General features: G+C 35.4%; 1 protein-coding gene across 3 annotated transcripts in view; it reads left to right on the forward strand.

Annotated features, from left to right (window-relative positions):
* The window catches only part of THSD7A (thrombospondin type 1 domain containing 7A), a 439,942-nt gene that overhangs the window by 347,601 nt on the left and 74,436 nt on the right, over positions 1–17,905 (forward strand). For all 3 annotated transcript variants that reach the window (XM_032874114.1, XM_032874130.1, XM_032874121.1), the window contains 2 exons: positions 9,035–9,269; positions 13,629–13,744. In XM_032874114.1, the coding sequence (XP_032730005.1) occupies positions 9,035–9,269; positions 13,629–13,744 (351 nt within the window). The remainder of the gene's footprint in view (positions 1–9,034; positions 9,270–13,628; positions 13,745–17,905) is intronic.

Genomic DNA, 17,905 nt, shown 5'->3' on the forward strand with positions numbered 1-17,905 from the left:
TGTACATTGTGTTCATTTTTCAAATATGCTGCTCCTTAATCACCTCATCCTGTTGGGGGAATAAAGCATGCTTTGTCATTTATTCATACCTCACTTGTGTAAGTTTTATTGTCGAGAAATATAAGGCTCTTGGTAATTATCTCTCAAGCTTACATCCAAATGCTAATTTGGCCTCTGTGTGACTGGGTGATATAATGTCATACTTAATCTTGTCATTCGTGAGAATACCACAGGACTAAGAAAAACATAGAAGTCATCAAGTTCTATCACATTAAGGCATGTTCTGTCTCAAGATTATAGGTGTATATTATTTAAACCTTATCAAGCCTAATGACTCTTCTCCTCATTCACAGCAGTAGTAAGTAATGATTTCTGTTTGTAATTTGCATGTGTTTCTCTGTGTATATCCCCAAATAATAAATTGTGGAGGAGTTTTTAGGCTGCCAGTTTTATTTTTCTACTTCTGAAACATTTTGGTGGTAGAAACCTGATAGTGTTTTTATTTCATCAAATGTGCTATCTATGAATATAATAGCCATGCAAAAATGTAATTACCTTAGTCTTAAGACCTGAGAGAAAAATTTAGCATATTTGACAAGTCAACCTATAGGAAAATTTAGAATTTTGTTTTAAAATGTCTCAAGAGGCACCTGGGTGGCTCAGTGGGTTAAGCCTCTGCCTTTGGCTCAGGTCATGATCCCAGAGTCCTGGGATCCAGCCCCGCGTCGAGCTCTCTGCTCAGCGGAGAGCCTGCTTCCCTTCCTCTCTCTCTGCCTGCCTCTCTGCCTACTTGTGATCTCTGTCTGTCAAATAAATAACTAAAATCTTTAAAAAAAATAAAAATAAATAAAAAATTAAAAAATAAAGTGTCCCAAAATATTTTTCTGGTTACCTTAATATAAATTGAACCATTTGGTACCACCCCCCAAAAAAGTGTATCTGGGAACCAAATAGAGAACTAGAACATTTCAAAAAGTTATATTCCTTGTCTTGTCAAACAGTAACTCTAACCTTGCATAGATTATATTCAGACCTCAAACTCTATCAGCTCAGATTATGTCTTGGACTTCATTAAAATTAGATCTGTGGTCACCCTGCTTCCTATAAATCTATTATACTCTGCAGACACTTGCTGTGTGACTAGTAATGAGTGACTTTTCGCCCCGTGAGTCACATGGCAGAGGTTTTTTGCCATGCTTGCAGAACCCACCAGATCATTATTTCTCTAGACATGATGCTTCACACTGAAAGGTCATGAAATGCTTTAAAGGCAGAAATTTATGATGGATCTTTGATGTGTATCACCCACTTAGTTTGAAAGGGTGAGACTTCGATAATTTTTAATTAAGTCTGGTAGCTGCATCATAAGCAGGCCGTGCTGGAAAATTATAGATGTTTATATAGTAAATCATAAAGGCATGAATTCAAAACATAATTTTAAACGGAAACCATATAGGAAGCTGTCAGTGGAGAATCTGCTGCTGCTTGTCTCTGTTAATAACAGTTATAAAAACTGGTATAATTATAGGAGATATTTAAAGAGGAATCTGTGTTTCAAAAACTATTTAGTATCCATTATTCGCTGGACATGGAAACATTTTCTTGCTCACAAAATAAGTCTTGTAATTTTGAGCTCTTCTTAAAATTATTCAAAAACTTCATTTGCAGGAAGTTTTAAAATGTGGCCCCCTGCTAATTAGATGACACTTTATAATTCTACACCAAAGTAGATCTTTCTAGTATTCCCCAAGAATTAATGTTTATATGTGTCAAACATGTTCTGAATTTTCTAAATCAGAAAATTACTGTGATAACCTTAAGGGGAAAGGTGACATTATTAAAATTAAGTATTGAGTGTTTAGACATACAACTTTCTGGTGAAATAAGTTACAAATCCATGTGCAAAGTACTAATCTGGATTTACAAAGTCAATGCTGCTTCACAAAATAAAAGATAAACTTTTATTTACCTCAGGCATAACTTCACTGTTGAACATTATACTGAATATTATATAACCTTTTGTATTAACAAGAGCAGATTGAGTTGTTTTGTAGTAAAAAACAGCTCAGCAGCTTAAAAACTTAAAAGAGAAACTATTGCTTCTTTATGGGAACTTTGCCATGGCGTTGGGTGGCTTTCCAAGGCAGTCTCAGCTTGCACCTCCAAATGAAGACCTACTCCCCAATGCCAATGGAAGAAGTTAGTTGGAAAGTCTGTCTGGTGATTTCTAAGCATCAGCATTAAGTTCTTCCATACAGAAGGGACTTAAGTCATTTCTACTGACATTTCATTGACCAAGCAAAATCATACAATCATGGCTTGAAGTTGAACCTAACTTCAGTCATGGCGCAGGGTGGGGGAGATGTAATCCTAGTGTGTGCTAGAGAAGAGGAGTGCTAGCTCCTGGTCTTACCCCTGATATACTTAGTTTTCTTATGGTTTGTGTGTCTGCGTGTGTGTGTCTACATCGATCTCTTTGTCTGTCTCTGTAGATGTATGATAAAGGATGATTCTCTATGCCCATTCAGGAGATAAACCAAGCTTCTCCAGTTGTTGAAATGTTATGACTTTTATCGATTATTTCTTTGTTCCTACTATGTGAATGATAGAATACAGAATAATACATCCTCTTCCCCATACTACTTTCTCTTCCTTTCCCTTTCCTTCTTCACTTTCTTTCTGGGCTCTTACTCTCTGCTCCTGAACAATTTTCTCTAAAAAGTCATTTGGTGGAGTCGAGTGGTTGAGCATCTGTCTCATCAGGTGGGGGGTCTGCAGGGTTCAGGGTGGGTTATCAAAGCCCACAATGTAAATGCCAAAATAATATTAATCACAGAATATAACCCATTACATGAAATAGGAAACCATGGATCCATATTTCATATAAATAAATGAATGTATTAACTGAGCATCTAACCAAAAGCATTTTATTTAGTCTCAAGTATCTTTCTAATGAAGAAGTATTACAGACACCACCTTAACCCAAGGATCAAAATTTAAATTATTGGTAGTGGAGCAAAGAAAAATCATGTGTTCCTGGTGTGATGCAATGATAAAATGGCATCAGGTCTGTGACGTCCCTGTCAAAGATGCATATTGTAGAATGTAATCATGAGGAAATGTCCCAATTGAAAAACACTGAAAAACAATAACTGATCTTTAATATCCTGAAGATCCAAGGAGCACTTAATCATGAAAATTAAGAAAAAACTGAGGAACTATTCCAGATTGAAGGAGATTACCAAAACATGATACTTAAATGCAAAACTTGGTTCTAGATTTTTCCACTGTAAAAGGGGTATGTTGAGACAGTTGGAAAATCTGAATAGGTATGAGGATTAGATGGTAATAATGTGTCAATGTTTGTTTCCTGGTTTCCTGATCTCGAATATTGAATGTGTTTATGTAGGAAAATGCCCTTGACTATAAGAAATAAACATTTAAGTATTTAGGGTAGTGGGGTATCGTTTCAACAACTTTGTCCAAATGATCCAGGGAGGAAAATTATTGATAATATACTTTGAATTTTCCTATAATTTTAAGCTTGGTTCAAAATTGAAACATAAAAAATTAATAAAAAACCAGCTTGAATATAATTGCTTTTCATGCAGTCTTGAGGAACACTTTATAACCTATTGTTAGCAACAAACAGAAATTATCACAAAAGGATTCTTATCCAAATGTCATTTGGAAAGCAAATACAAATGGTAGCAACTAGAGATAGTAAATATGCTTAAAAAAGCAAAAACATATCTTTTAAACTTAAAAAAACAAAAGGGGGAGTGTGCGTGTATGTTTAAATAAAATTGGTATTTCACTTTTTGGCATTGTATAACTCAAGGTAAAAATCTTCCTTGTTTCAGGTAAACTATGGGGTGGGTCCCAGAATACTTTAAAAATATTTGAGGAGGTGGATGCAGAGATCATGTCCAGATTTTTGTGGAGTTTTCTATAGCCTCTGAGACTTACATGGTCATCCAGGCCTTCAGTGGTCCCTGGTTTGCTGGCTGCAAATTGGTGGCTCAGGTGTATGGCCAGGAGCATTTTTGCAGCAGTGACCTTTCTATGCGACCTTGACCCTATTCCCTGGACTTGCACTTGCCTCTTGTTTCCTCTCGGTTTTATAGAATGATTCATTAGTGTCTCAGGCTTAACCACCCAGTGTGGGGATAAGTGTGCAGATGTTACTGGCCCTGAACAAAAATTGTGTTGGGAAGATATGAAAGGAAGCAATCTTTTAACACTTCAGCCTGACGTATTTTTAATATATAAATAGTAGTATGTTGAATTTGAGTAAGAAATTTAAAATTAATGTTAGATTTATAGCCACCTGAATTTTTTGAAACCATATTTAAAAAGAAAAACTGATTTTCAAAATGTTTTCCACTAAGCATAATGACAACTTCTGTTAGCTCTCATTACATAGTTAATTATCCTTACAAGAGCAAGAAACGAGAGGATTTTTTTTTTTTTTGGAAAGTTCAAAATGACCTGATACTATAACTTCATCAGCCAAATTTTAGTGTATCTTTGCACCTGCTTTATAAATACAGAAAATAGATGCAAGGTGAAATAGAATTATGCCAATTTTTCTCACATAATTAGCAGTCTTCAAAAATTATATTTTAAAATATAAAACATTGAAGAGGTAATATTGGTATTTTAACTTTGGGTTTTCACAGCTAAAGGGCCTAAGGATTACTTTTGTTCCTGGACAGATTTGAAGAATCCAGAATCCATTATCTATGTACAGACTCATGGAATTCTGCCTTCCAAGTAAAAGTACTGTCACTTCCTCATCCTCCCATTCTTGACTTTGAAAATGGAGTTCTGTTTCAATCTGTCCCTGCATGACCACAACTGCCACACAAGATTTATGCGGACCCCACAGTGGAATGTCATCTTCCTCTCTCTGCAAGGGATAACAAAGGAGGGGAGTAGGGATGGCATGTGACAGTGAAATCTTCTGAGGTTCTCCATAGCTAACATTCTTCCCTTCAGTTCCCCGAAATCATGCCATTGCCAGTGTGTTTTTTTGTCCAGGGGTGGTCTGCTGTCAGGGGGATCCGGGCTGCAATAAGCAGGCAAAATTACAAGCATTTTAAAACTGTAATTCATAGTACACTGATAGCCACTTCTTAGCACGAGCCCCGTCCACTTTTTTACCCGTATTGCCTGTTGTTTCTCTGTGTGAACTTGGGACTCCAGTGGACTGCATCTGTATTGCTAATTCCCAGCATCACACCTGCCTGCCATGCTTTGGCTTTTAGTAGCTCTTCTGCTCTTTCCCTTCCCAGAACGCTACTTGTCAAAATCCCACTCCTTCAAAACTCACCTCAGCACCTCCTACTGAGAGGCATTTTTCAGCCGCCCCAAAATGAACAGAATCTTAAGGCTTTTGAATCTCAGTGGTGCTACCTCTTTTAACGTGATTACTGTATTCCACCTAAAATTATACCCATCTGTATGCTTGCCCATCCCTACTACTTTTCCCCACTGCTTTATAAGATCCTTGAGAACAGCAAAAACTATTTCTAACCCTTGTAAGTATCTGTCTCTTGAAATATTGGCCGTAAACATTGCATACTATAGAACTCAGTACACATGTTTCCACTTAATGTTTTGAACAAGGTTCTTTTATCTTTTCAGTCTTTTCATTTAAATTATAAGGACTTCGATGCCGGAACCAGAAACACTACAGTTCTATTCAAATGTATGTTCACACAGCATTTATAGGCTTGATGTGGAGAGGAAAAGTCACTTTTTCATTTTTATAAGAAAAGTTTCACATTATAATAGTTGGTATTTTAATATAAGTGTAGACATTAAGATATACAGTAGAATTTCATCGAAGGATTATAAAGTCTTTCCACTTCATGGAATGATAGAAAACCTATATAGTCACATTAGTATGAAGCATATATTTTTATGTGTCTGAGAATTTTTTTAAAATACCACTTATCGTTAGTTTTGTCATAGATGACATTTTATAATTTCCCCAGTACTATGGAAATATTCCCATGTGTCTGGAATTAGATCTTCCCATAAATAATAAATAAATTCAATATTATATCTATCAATTTTTCTACCGTAAAATTATTCCCCAAGCAACAGGACGATGCTGCAATGACTGATTACCCAAGCCATGCTTTTGAAATTGCCATATCGTTGTTACAATTAAGGCCACTTTGGGGCTTATCTGCACGAGTATCCTGACATCAGACGAAAACTGCTGATGTGGCTTTAATGTGGATTGGGGCAAGAAAATAAACAGCCTTTCTGTCTGTAAACTTAACTGCCATCTTGCAGTTCCTTGACACCCTATGCTGATGCCGTAGAAGTTTTTTTTCCTATCACATGTTCTAAAGCCAAGAAGTCAATTCCAATGTCAAAAACAATTCAAGAGTTTAGAATCACAGTTGAAACAGCATACAGACGCCCATAGTGAAAATGAGGTAAATAAATGCTTTTTTCATAGAAGATCAACATTTCACTATTAAATAAATATAAAGGTATGGTTAAAATGATTAAAGTGTATACGTTTCACACCTATAATTAGGTGTTTGTCTTAGAGATAAGATTGGGTAAATCTAGAGCCTCAGGGAATGGGTTATAAGAGTGCTCATTTACTTCTCCCGGATCCAATTAGTATGTTTTAGAATCCATTCCTATTCAAATCCTAAACTTCTTTTCAGAGGCTGCCAGGGTCACTGAGCTGCGTGACAGATGTTTTCACCACTATGAAACAGGGACTTTAATGAAATCCTGCTTAATGCAGGTTATTCTGATGTTGATCCCCTGCTCAACACGGTATAAATGATTCTGAATTGTAGTTAAATTCTCACAGACACTGCCTACCGATGTATTTGCTGAGATAGAGGGTGTATTAATAGTAAGTGAAACGGTAAATGAAGACCATCTCGGGGGGTAGTTTGTCTATGACTTTAACTCATATCTCAAATTTGGGGGCCCCCTTCCGTCTGATGATCAGTAGCTATTGAATCACCTTTTCTTGTTTAACATCCAGGTATTATTTTCTTCTTCTTCTTCTTCTTCTTCTTCTTCTTTTTTTTTAGATTTTATGTATTTATTTGAGAAAGAGAGAGAGAGTAAGAGGAGGGGCAGAGGGAAAGAGAGAGAGAGAGAGAGAGTCCCCGCTGAGCATGGAGGCTGATACGGGGCTCCAAGATCATGGACCCTGATATCATGACCTGAGCCAAAATCAAGAGTCTGCTGCCCAGCTGACTGAGACACCCAGGTGCCCCAACAATCAAGTATTTTCTGTTCCTAAAATTCAGAAGACTACATAAATTCAGATAGATTAAATCCAAGGGGTACATAAGTTAAAATAGATTAAATTATCAATAAAATAAGCAATAAATTCCTCCTATACTCTGCTTGTAACAATATAAAGCTTCTTATTTTTATAATTGGCATTATAAATAGCATAGTGGTAAGAAACTGGGCTCCATAAATTCTGACCTGTTACCATTATATCATTTAAGTTATATTGGCTCATCCACTTTATAATTTTTAACTTGTAATGCAGTTTGGGGTATAAAATGAGGTCCCCCTACAAAGTACTTATAACAGAGCTAGCCCCAAAAAAATGGTTCCATAGTGACAACTTCACACCATATTCTATTGATTAAAAGACACAGCCCTTTTACCTTTTATCATCTCTGCAATTATGGCATCTTAAAATGGCTGTATTTTAAAACCACAGCAGCCAGACAGCAATTAAAACATAGCTATCTTTGCTAGTACCTGAATTTTATTGTTATTCCTGGTGAGAATAGCGATTCCATGATATTTCTGCCCAAAATAAACAAAAACAGCTAAGAACTGTTCCTCAGTTGCTTGCTTAAATCTTTTGTTGACATCTTCTGGTACAATTAAAAATGTGCCAACATCAAAACTTAGAAATGAGTACCAGTACCTTGGCAGAAAGCCCTGGAGATAGTAGGAAGCTCTTAAAAAAAAAAAAAAAATCCTGCATCATCAACATTTTTGATACCACAGGGATGATTCTGTATAGGAGGGCAAACTTTGATGAGTGTGAGTTAAAATGTGACTCAAAAGATTTGGACTCTGGGTGCGCCTCGGTGGCTCAGTGGGTTAAAGCCTCTGCCTTCAGCTCAGGTAATGGTCCCAGGGTCCTGGTATCAAGCCCCGATTCGGGCTCTCTGCTTGGCAGGGAGCCTGCTTCTTCCTCTCTCTCTCTGCCTGCCTCTCTGCCTACTTGCAATCTTTGTCTGTCAAATAAATAAAATCTAAAAAAGATTTGGACTCTGAATGTAAAGGATATTTAGGAATGTCTTCCCTTTGTATGTGTGCAATTGAGTGATATATTTTTTAAAACCATGTAAATGAATCCTACAAATCTATTTCAGTAAGTGTACAGTAAAAATTAGGGTTGATCAAGAAACAGTGTAGCATCATTTAACTTGTAGCCATCGCTCTTTCTTTGACATACAAAATGATAATATATCTTCCAGCCAATGACATCCTAGATTTGAAGAAACATGGTACACTATCATTACTACATGGCTTTTCCAGTAACACTGTGGAAGATCAAACAGCATCAGTTGATTTTAAGCCCCCATTTCACATCACCCTAAAGACCAATGCATTAAAATATGTGGTACTTTAAACCATGTATTTAAGATTTTCAGTTTGGGGGATAACATGTGAAAACACAATGAGCTTTCTCCATCTACAGAATCTCAATCCCTGTGTTTCCCTTTGTCATTTGTACCTCATTTTCTGCTTCTCTGGAGCATAATGCCTCCTTGAGGTCCTCCATAGTCCCCCAAAACAAAAATCATGCATATTACATAGCTTAAAATTTAAGCCGGAGGATGCCAAGTGGTATTAGATGACTATGTAATTTGCCTTCCCAGCAGTGTGCTGGCCACTTAGTATGCACTAACAAATGACAGGTATCATTGTTACTCTTAATTTCGAAGAAGAGAGAATGGTGAGTTTCCTGTCAGTACCATAGCTAATCCTCTTCTGTTGTTCATTTTTGTAGGTGGAGCTCACTGTCCAAATAGCAGTGCTTTGCAAGAGGTGCGCAGCTGTAACGAACACCCCTGTACCGTATACCACTGGCAAACTGGTCCCTGGGGCCAGTGCATCGAGGACACTTCAGTGTCGTCCTTCAACACAACCACAACTTGGAACGGAGAGGCCTCTTGCTCCGTTGGCATGCAGACAAGGAAAGTCATCTGTGTGCGGGTCAACGTGGGCCAAGTAGGACCCAAAAAGTAAGGGCTTTAGAATAATGAGGGTAAATCCTGTGGCCAGCCACGCAGAGGATTGGCTCAGGCTTCACTTGCCTTTTGATGCTTGTCACACCTGTCCTCAAGAGCAGGATGTGTTTGTTTTGAATGTCAGTGGCTGATAAAGTTCTAACAGTATAGGAGTCTTGTACCTGGGATCTGTAAACTCCATAGAAATATTTCTGTGTGGTGCCCACTTTCAGTTTTACGGCAGCACTTTCTCCTTTTATTAGGCTAGTGAGGCTGTGAAAGGAGTGCTTGCTCTGGGCCTGTGATCAATAATGACAGTGGATGACGTCCTAGCAGCTCAGGTCATCTGTGACCTCCTGTGTACCCGTAGGCTATGGAGTCTGCCACTCTGGTTTAATTGAGCTCTAGCCTTCTATGATCTGCCTTTCATTTTCCCTAGAAAATACTATATCAAAAATACTGAAGCCAAACTTATTACATCTTTTAATGGTTAAATGAATAAGCCATTTACTTCTGAAAGAGAGCCTTGGGATAGGATGAGTGCTATGGTAAGTAGAAAAACCATCAGTTTCTCACTGTGGTTACAAATAGTGTAATAACAAGGCAAACGATTTGCTGGAGGGGAGGACAAAGAACCAGAAGAGTTGGCATATTATATGTGCCCTGTGAGAAATAGAAACAAAAACATGTCACAGCATAACTGAGCTAATCAATTATTTGAGAAAATTAATAAATCAACTCCAAAAACATATTCCTTTAAGGGGGGGCACTTTTATCTTTTGAGATATAGACAGCATAAGTCTTTGAGAATTCAAAGCTTCTTAGCCATGTGAGACAGGGAAAGTCAAACCAGTCAGTTTTGCTCTGGTATGAAAACAGCCTCGAAATTTCCAAACACTTGGCCAGGTGCTTCAGTATAATGTGCGACCTTAAGCATGCTCCTTAACCGATTCTGGCCTTAGTTTTCAAAGTTAATTGAAAGGATTTGATTAAAAAAATAGTAATATAAGCACTCAATAAATCTGGGAAAATATTATTTTCCCTTAAAAATTTGAGATCCTTTCTAATGTTTTGGGGAAATGATAATAATGTAGCTGATGTGTGGAAAACTTCAGGGGATAAATAATAATCCCATTAAGAGTTGTTATTATGCGGCCAGGGTTCCAGACATTAAGGATATTTTGCCCCCATACTTCATTTGATTATATAATTTGAAATTCTGAAACATTAGGAAATACATGCCAGAAGACTGGAATAAATTGAGAAACTATTCCACATCCTTAATAGGTAGCCCCAAACCACTATTTTAATAGATATAATGCTGAAGTTGTAAACAATGTAACACAGGGAGTTAATGGGCAGTGTATTAAAATTCTCTGGCACTAACAGCAGGGGCAGAAGTGCCAAGCCCTGGAAGATTCTGGGTCTTGCTGGGACGAGCATACAGGTGGAAATACTCTCTGCGGAGGGCTGTGATCTGATCAACCTGGCACAGGATTGCAGGTTATTATGCTGAGCTGCTACAAGGGAGCTCACTCTGTTCCTGTTCCACAGTTCATCACCTGCAAATAGCGCTATTGATATATACCTCACTTACCCAAGTTACAGACTGTTTTTGCTAAGCAGTAGATGTACATGTGTATAAACCCATGTGTGAAAGAGCCTGATGGATGAATGTCATTAAATCATTCAATAGGAAGGCTATCCTGAAGCCCCATGTCCAGCCACCACAATAATCCATTAAAAATTTCCTTTGCCCTTACAGCCTTTATTCAATGACCTGGATGCGTGTATAGATTTGTCAAGTTAAGTGGATTTACTTTGTCATTAAAGTTCTGAAAAATTAAGCAAATACTGTAAATCCAGGAGAAGATGTTACTGCCCTTATCCCTAACAACTAGGTTAAATTCAGTGAATGCTTTTTGCAGTGCCAGGCATTTGAAACAAAAATGCAAATAGAAACATTATTTTAAACTCCTCTTAATAAAACAGATTACTGTGCAATGGTAAAATCAATGTTATTGATCTTATCTATCCTCCGAGTAACAAACTTCAACTCCTATCACATCTGTTTAATTTGACCTTGAATAAGATTTGGGGGGAAATCAATTCCTTGATTTAAACCACAAACACTAAATACAAACAGTACAAAGGAGAAAAGAAGCATGTTGACTGAACCAATTGCTTCACCAAAGGAAGTCTGAATTCATTTTATTGGATGTAATCTAGGCTGTATAATTTATCTTTGTGTGTTCATTTAACGGCTTTGTTGTTAGTAATTTTATTCTCCACAGTTAGCCAAGTATCTTGCTGTGGATATTTCAAAACTAAAACGGAATTTTGGAGGTTGTCAATGATAACACTGTAAATTTCATTGATTTATAAAGGGCTAAAATTTGAAGAGTTTGCTATAAATACTCTTGCATTATTAAAATTGTAAAATTGCTTCATTGAGAAGGAGTGCCTCCAGTAATAATTATTAATCAATAATTCCATAATTCCAAAATAATTAACAGTATTATATGTGGGGATTTGCCATACAATGTTTTCTAGCTAATGCATGTTACATTATAATTCTAGATAGTTATAATTTTATTTCTAACAATTCATTAACTTCTGTGACTCCCATCTAAATTTCTTTGTTGTCCCAGCAATTAGGAAAATCCAAGATTATCCTCAACATAAACCAGGGAGTTATTTCTTTTTGAAATCTTGAGTCCAATATATTTTTCAAATATACTTCCAAATAAACCCTAGTGGTATAGAGTGAAAGAGGAAAGCATGTATCTGTATAATTGAATAGAACATAATATTTATCAATGAGATGGAACATGTAGATACATAAGTGTAATACAAGTTATATAAAAAGTGAAGTGTCAGCAAAGTGCTAAAAAGATATTATGGAAAGGAGATTAATGATGTTGATTTTTTTTTTCCACTCATAGTTCAGTTGTGAAAATCTGATTAATCTATTTGTTAAAAAGCAATTTATCCTGACCTACAGAAAATTTGACTTCTGCCATCAGGAGTGTTTTTAAATCCCGTTTTTCACTGATTTGCCAAGTTATTCCAGCAACTAGTAATACTAGTGGTTGTTAGTTTATTTCTTTGCTGCCTCTTAGCTTCTTTGTCAGAGATTTATATGACCTCAAAAGAGAACTCCGTAGGAATCAGAACAATAAGTTACTTTTAGTCATATGAATTATGCTGTTATGTTTTATTGTCCTTACTATACATCCTCTTCTAGTGTTAATGCTAGTGGTCAGTATTTGACCACTGGAAATGGTAGAATTAGATCTTGAAGATACAGAGAAGAATTGGGAAAGTTAAAAAAAATCACTTGAATATACAATCAACAAGACCGTGTACTCAAAACTCATACATCAGCTTCTTAAAGGTATCTTTTAAAAAGTGAAAACTCTTATATAAATTAAGACATTTCAGTGTTTTCTCATTTTCTTTCTCTTGTGTTCCTAATAAATGTTTGCTGTATTTTTGAAAATAATTTAATTAATTTTACTATAATTTGTCAAAAGCATAGTGTTTTATTTTTCTTTGAATTACTGGTTGACTATTTTTGTTTTATCTATATTTACTTTTTTTGTCCCCAATATTTATAATTTAATTTATAAATATATTTAATTTATTTATTTAATAATTTAATTTATAAATATATATAATTTTAATTTATAAATATATTTAAAATCCCATAATTGGGGTAAATTGAAACTGGGGACAATGGAAGACAAAATAAGAATAGAGACACTAAATGAAACCAGGAAAAAAGCAAAGAACTGCTTATCATAATACTCTATCTATATACATTTATTGTTTTGTTATTATAAAATATATAGCTATAAATATCATCCTCTTGGAGCATGTACTGTATGTTGAATATATTCCATTACAAATTTTATGTTATGCCATGCATATCTTATAAAAATAAACTGTAGAATAACCTGGAAACTTATAATCAGCAATAAGCCTATTTACTTATACAGAGATGCAGAATTAGTCCTTAAATTAGTGATTTGAATTTCCACAAATTTCTTATAGAGCATGTTAGAGAATGTTTTTATTAATGGAGAGATTTTTATAAGGGGTTATGGTATAATTAATATATTTTGTTCTAGTAACACAATTACTATTATTAAATTTATATACATCCTGCCTTGAGAAGCTTTATTGAGGTCCAGTTTGGAAGAATCAATGTAGTTGTATAGTTCTTAGAAAAAATGAACAGGCTCCTAGAAGTTAAATAATACAGGTTGATGACTGTTTAGCCATTTTAGTAATGAAAAATTTAAGGATACTAAATTACCTGGTTTTCTGGGTTACCAAAGAGGCCAAGTAATTTCCCTTTGCATTTCCTAGGTGTCCTGAAAGCCTTCGACCTGAAACAGTGAGGCCCTGTCTCCTTCCTTGCAGGAAGGACTGTCTCGTGACGCCATATAGTGACTGGACATCATGTCCCACCTCATGTAAAGAAGGTATGAGCTCCAGAGTTCTGCAGATCACTCACCTAGAAAACACACTCACCAGGCAGGACCTCCAAGTTCTTCTGGCTGAGCAGTGTTTGTGCTTCTCACACGGGGCTGGGTAATCCTGATTTGTCGTGCATGCCGTAAAATTCTAGTTTCTTTCTAGAAAATAGCCAGCTTTCAAGAGCCAAACAGATGAGTTTTATGCCAAAAACTGATTTAAGACTATATGATGTAGATCGAAATGAGTGGATTTTAGGCTTTATTCTATTAACAAGGTTTCCTTTAACATTATTCTAAAAGAATGTGTAGTGTCCCCATGTATTTCAGAAAGAACGTACAGCAATCTTATCCATACTCATGGCTTCTAGCCCTCTTACTGGCAACAAATAGATAGCCTTAGGCCCAGATTCACCATAAAATTCAATTATGCAGCCCCAAAGGCTGCAAATAAAGGAAAGAGAACAATGGCCAGATTAGACCTCTTCTAACACTTATGTGCCATGAGGCATTTGCAAGATGAGGATTTCCTCCCAGTTTGGTTTTGTTTTGTTTTTATTTCTCACAAAGACTCTTTAATATCATGGCAGACACTTTGATAACTGAGTGTCTTTTCTTAGAATGATGTCCTTTCTCATTGCTGCTGAGAAAGATATCCATATCCTCCAGGTGACTTACGGAATACCTGAGCAAATTTTCTCTCAGTGTCCTGGGTGACACTCTCTCCTATTTTTTTTTTATTTTATTTTACTCTCCCAGCAAATACTGATAGTTTTTCTTAAATTTATTTTGTGTTTTTATTTTATTTAAGCTTCTGGACTCTTACCAAAGAGATTCAATTAAGAATCAACTTCTAGGGGGACCTGGGTGGCTCAGCTGGTTAAGCATCTGACTCTTGCTTTCGGCTCAGGTCATGATCTCAGGGTTGTGAGCTCGAGCCCCACATCCGTGTTCCACATTCAGTGCAGAGTCTGAGATTCTCTCTCCCTGCCCCCTCTGTCTTTTCCCACTGTTTATTCTCTCTTTCTCTCTAAACAAATGAAATAATTAAAAAGAAAAAGAAGAATCAACTTGTAGATTAACCACTATATTAAATTGCCAAAAATTATTTAAATCATTAAGATATTATATGAGATCATAAATTTAATAGTGGATTGTTTTTACAGGGTCATTATCATTTTATACAGTTAAAACATGGGTTCCTTTTTACGCTTTTAAAAAAATTTTAGGTACCTTTGAAACATCAAATAATATTAAACCATAAAGTGAGCAAGAATATAAAATTTTTATTTTAGAAGTCTTTTAAGACACCTAAACCAGTTTTGGTGTAAAAAGTTTTAAGCATTAACATTTTCAAAACAACGTTAATGGCATTAAACTTAATCATAAACCAGTGTCACTGACAATTTTTCCATTTTCTTCTTTTATTTGCTTAAAAAATAAATAACAGATGATATTATCTGGCTTGGTAATAATCAGCAACAGAATGGTACTTTATCAGTCAACATTTCTGTGGTAAATATTAGTTATTCATCACTACAGTAAAAAAGCTTATTGATTACATGGAATTCATGTGCTTTCAAAATTTATTCTTAATGTTTTTATACTTAATATTCATGTTAGTATAAGGCAATTATTTACTAATAATTCCAAAAATGTGCAGTTACACTTATAATCATGTAATTAATAAACTAACACAAACATAATATTTTTAATGAAAATGAAAGGCAGGAAAAAACCTTTGCCTTTTTCTTATATTAAATACTTCCTTATACTGGGTAAAGTATTTTAAAAAAAATTTGAAATGCTCTAAAGTATTTCAAGAAAATAAAATTGAAGAACACAAAATATTCCATTAAACTGATTCTAGGATAGTGACAAAAGTGGGGAATCAGGTAAGTTTTTCTCATTTCTTTAGGTCTTCATTTGAAATTAGTTTGGGATATTAGGATATATCCAGGAATTAGAAACTAGTTTAGTAGCCTATGAATTTTCTTCTGTAGGAAGAAGAAACAAAAGATATTTGCCTGGAAAAGAAACAAAAGATATAATTAATTATAAAAATACTATAATTTAAAATCAAATAATATAATTTTTATTTTGATTTCTGCTGAATTTTATAGTACCAAGAAAGTGATTTGCTCTTCTCTGTTTGACCATTTATAATTTTTTAAAATTATGTGACAAACTATGATTACTTATATAAGGCCTTTTAATTAAATTTAGCAGGCAGATGAAGAAATAAACTGTAAATACTATGTACATGTTAATTAAATTAATACTTATTGGTGTATATATATACATAAATACTTACTGGATTTCTTACTTACTGATTCCTATATAAAACTGGTACATTACTGGCCCTGTAGAGAAGACACAGTCCCTGACTTCAGTGAGATTTTGATTTCATTTAAAATACAGAATAGCATGAGTTCTAAAATGTAAAACTCTTCAATATAAACCAGATAATGTTAAGACTTGATTCAATAAGAAGATTTAGTTGTAAAACAGAGCTCTTAGGAAGGGAAGGGGGAAAATATTGTGGAAAAAAATAGTAGGGAAAACCTTGTTGAAGGTGGAAGCAATCTTTTTGAAAGCAGGAACATGGAAAAGAATCCCAAGGGAGGATCAAAAGCATCAGGAAGACTCTTAGGTGACCATGTGAAGGTATGTTGTTTAAGAGGAAAGAGACAACTAGCCCGTTGGAGCCCAGAGAATAGGGAGAAAAATCAAGATGTGATGTTGGAAAGAAGAATAGAGACAAGTTCTAGAAGACCAAGTTGGGCTTATGTCTAGCAGGACACAATTTTTAGTTTTTGAGCATACATATAAGTAGTGGGTTTTATGGTATAATGGAATGAGTGAACTTTAAATCAGCAAATCTTGTTTGAACACCTGTCTTGGCCACTTAGCAGCCCTGTAAGCTTATGCAAGATACTTAAGCTCACCAGGCCTTGCTTATAACATCTATGGTGGTTCTGTAGCACAAACGAGATAATGTATGGTACGGTGCTCTATGCTTTGTGAACCATGATCCAACTGACATATAATTTATTGGTTAGCCTATTATTGATTTGATGATTGATTGACTGACCTATCTATCCATCCATCTATCCATCCATCCTATATTTTCTTTTTATTTAAGTTCCTGTAGGAAATAACCTTCATGCTGCATATGGTCAATTTCTAGTGAAAGCAGTCTAAATGCAGTCTTTCTTAGAAGTTTGTGTATCAGTGTGAGAAAAGTATTTAGATCATGATGAAGAAAAAAATGATCATTACTTAAGTATTTGTTGAAATGTTTACTGATACTTGTTTTTAAATACTCATTATGTCATTATGTCATGAATGTTATTTTAAGCAATTATTTATTTTTTCCTTTCTGTGGAGATGTCTCAAATAAATTTAATATTTTAACTTTTAAATATAAATGATATAGCAGTAAACAAGGAAATCAATGTTCCTTGCTCTTAGGAAGTTTACAGTCTGGTGGTATGAGACACACTGGGCATTTAATGATTGTTCTGATCTCTCAATGAGTATAAAGGATCAAGGCATGGGTGCAGGGGGTCTTGAGAAAAGAAAAAATGTGCCATCATTTTGGAGAATGCAGAAGCAGACAAGCTAATAACAGAATTTCTAGGCAACATGGAGACCCCACTTAGTTATGTGTTTAAAAAGGGATTCCTCAGAGCAGTTGTCATTGTTTCTCCAGCCATGTTCAGCTGCCTGAGTGCAGAAAAAGTATAACTAAATAATTGGTTTTGACTAGAATTGGGGTTTTCCTAGGAGAGTACAAGGGAAAAAGAGAGGAGCAGGGAATCAAGGGTGTTCTCAAGGGAGTATCCGTTGTAATAATGGAAGTGGAATCTCAGTTGGGTTGGGATGGAAGTGAGGTCATGAAAGAATGATAGATAATGAAGAAGTAATAATGACGGTGGACAGGCAGTCTCAACTGAGTTTGAAGAATTTTAGTAAAATGAGAACTGAATCCGTTGAACTGGAAGGTTAGGAGGAATGACAGGAAAGTAAGATGTTTTAAGATGAGAGTGTGCAAGTACTAATGATAACAGCATCAAGGGCTGAACAGAAAGCGCTAGTAATGGATTTGAAACAGAGGAAAAGGTCATTGAAGATGAGGAGGTACAGTAATTCAGAGCCCAGCACCTT

This window comes from Lontra canadensis, unplaced genomic scaffold (assembly GCF_010015895.1).
Source record: "Lontra canadensis isolate GAN:19392208 unplaced genomic scaffold, GSC_riverotter_1.0 scaffold2, whole genome shotgun sequence".
NCBI lineage: Eukaryota > Metazoa > Chordata > Mammalia > Carnivora > Mustelidae > Lontra > Lontra canadensis.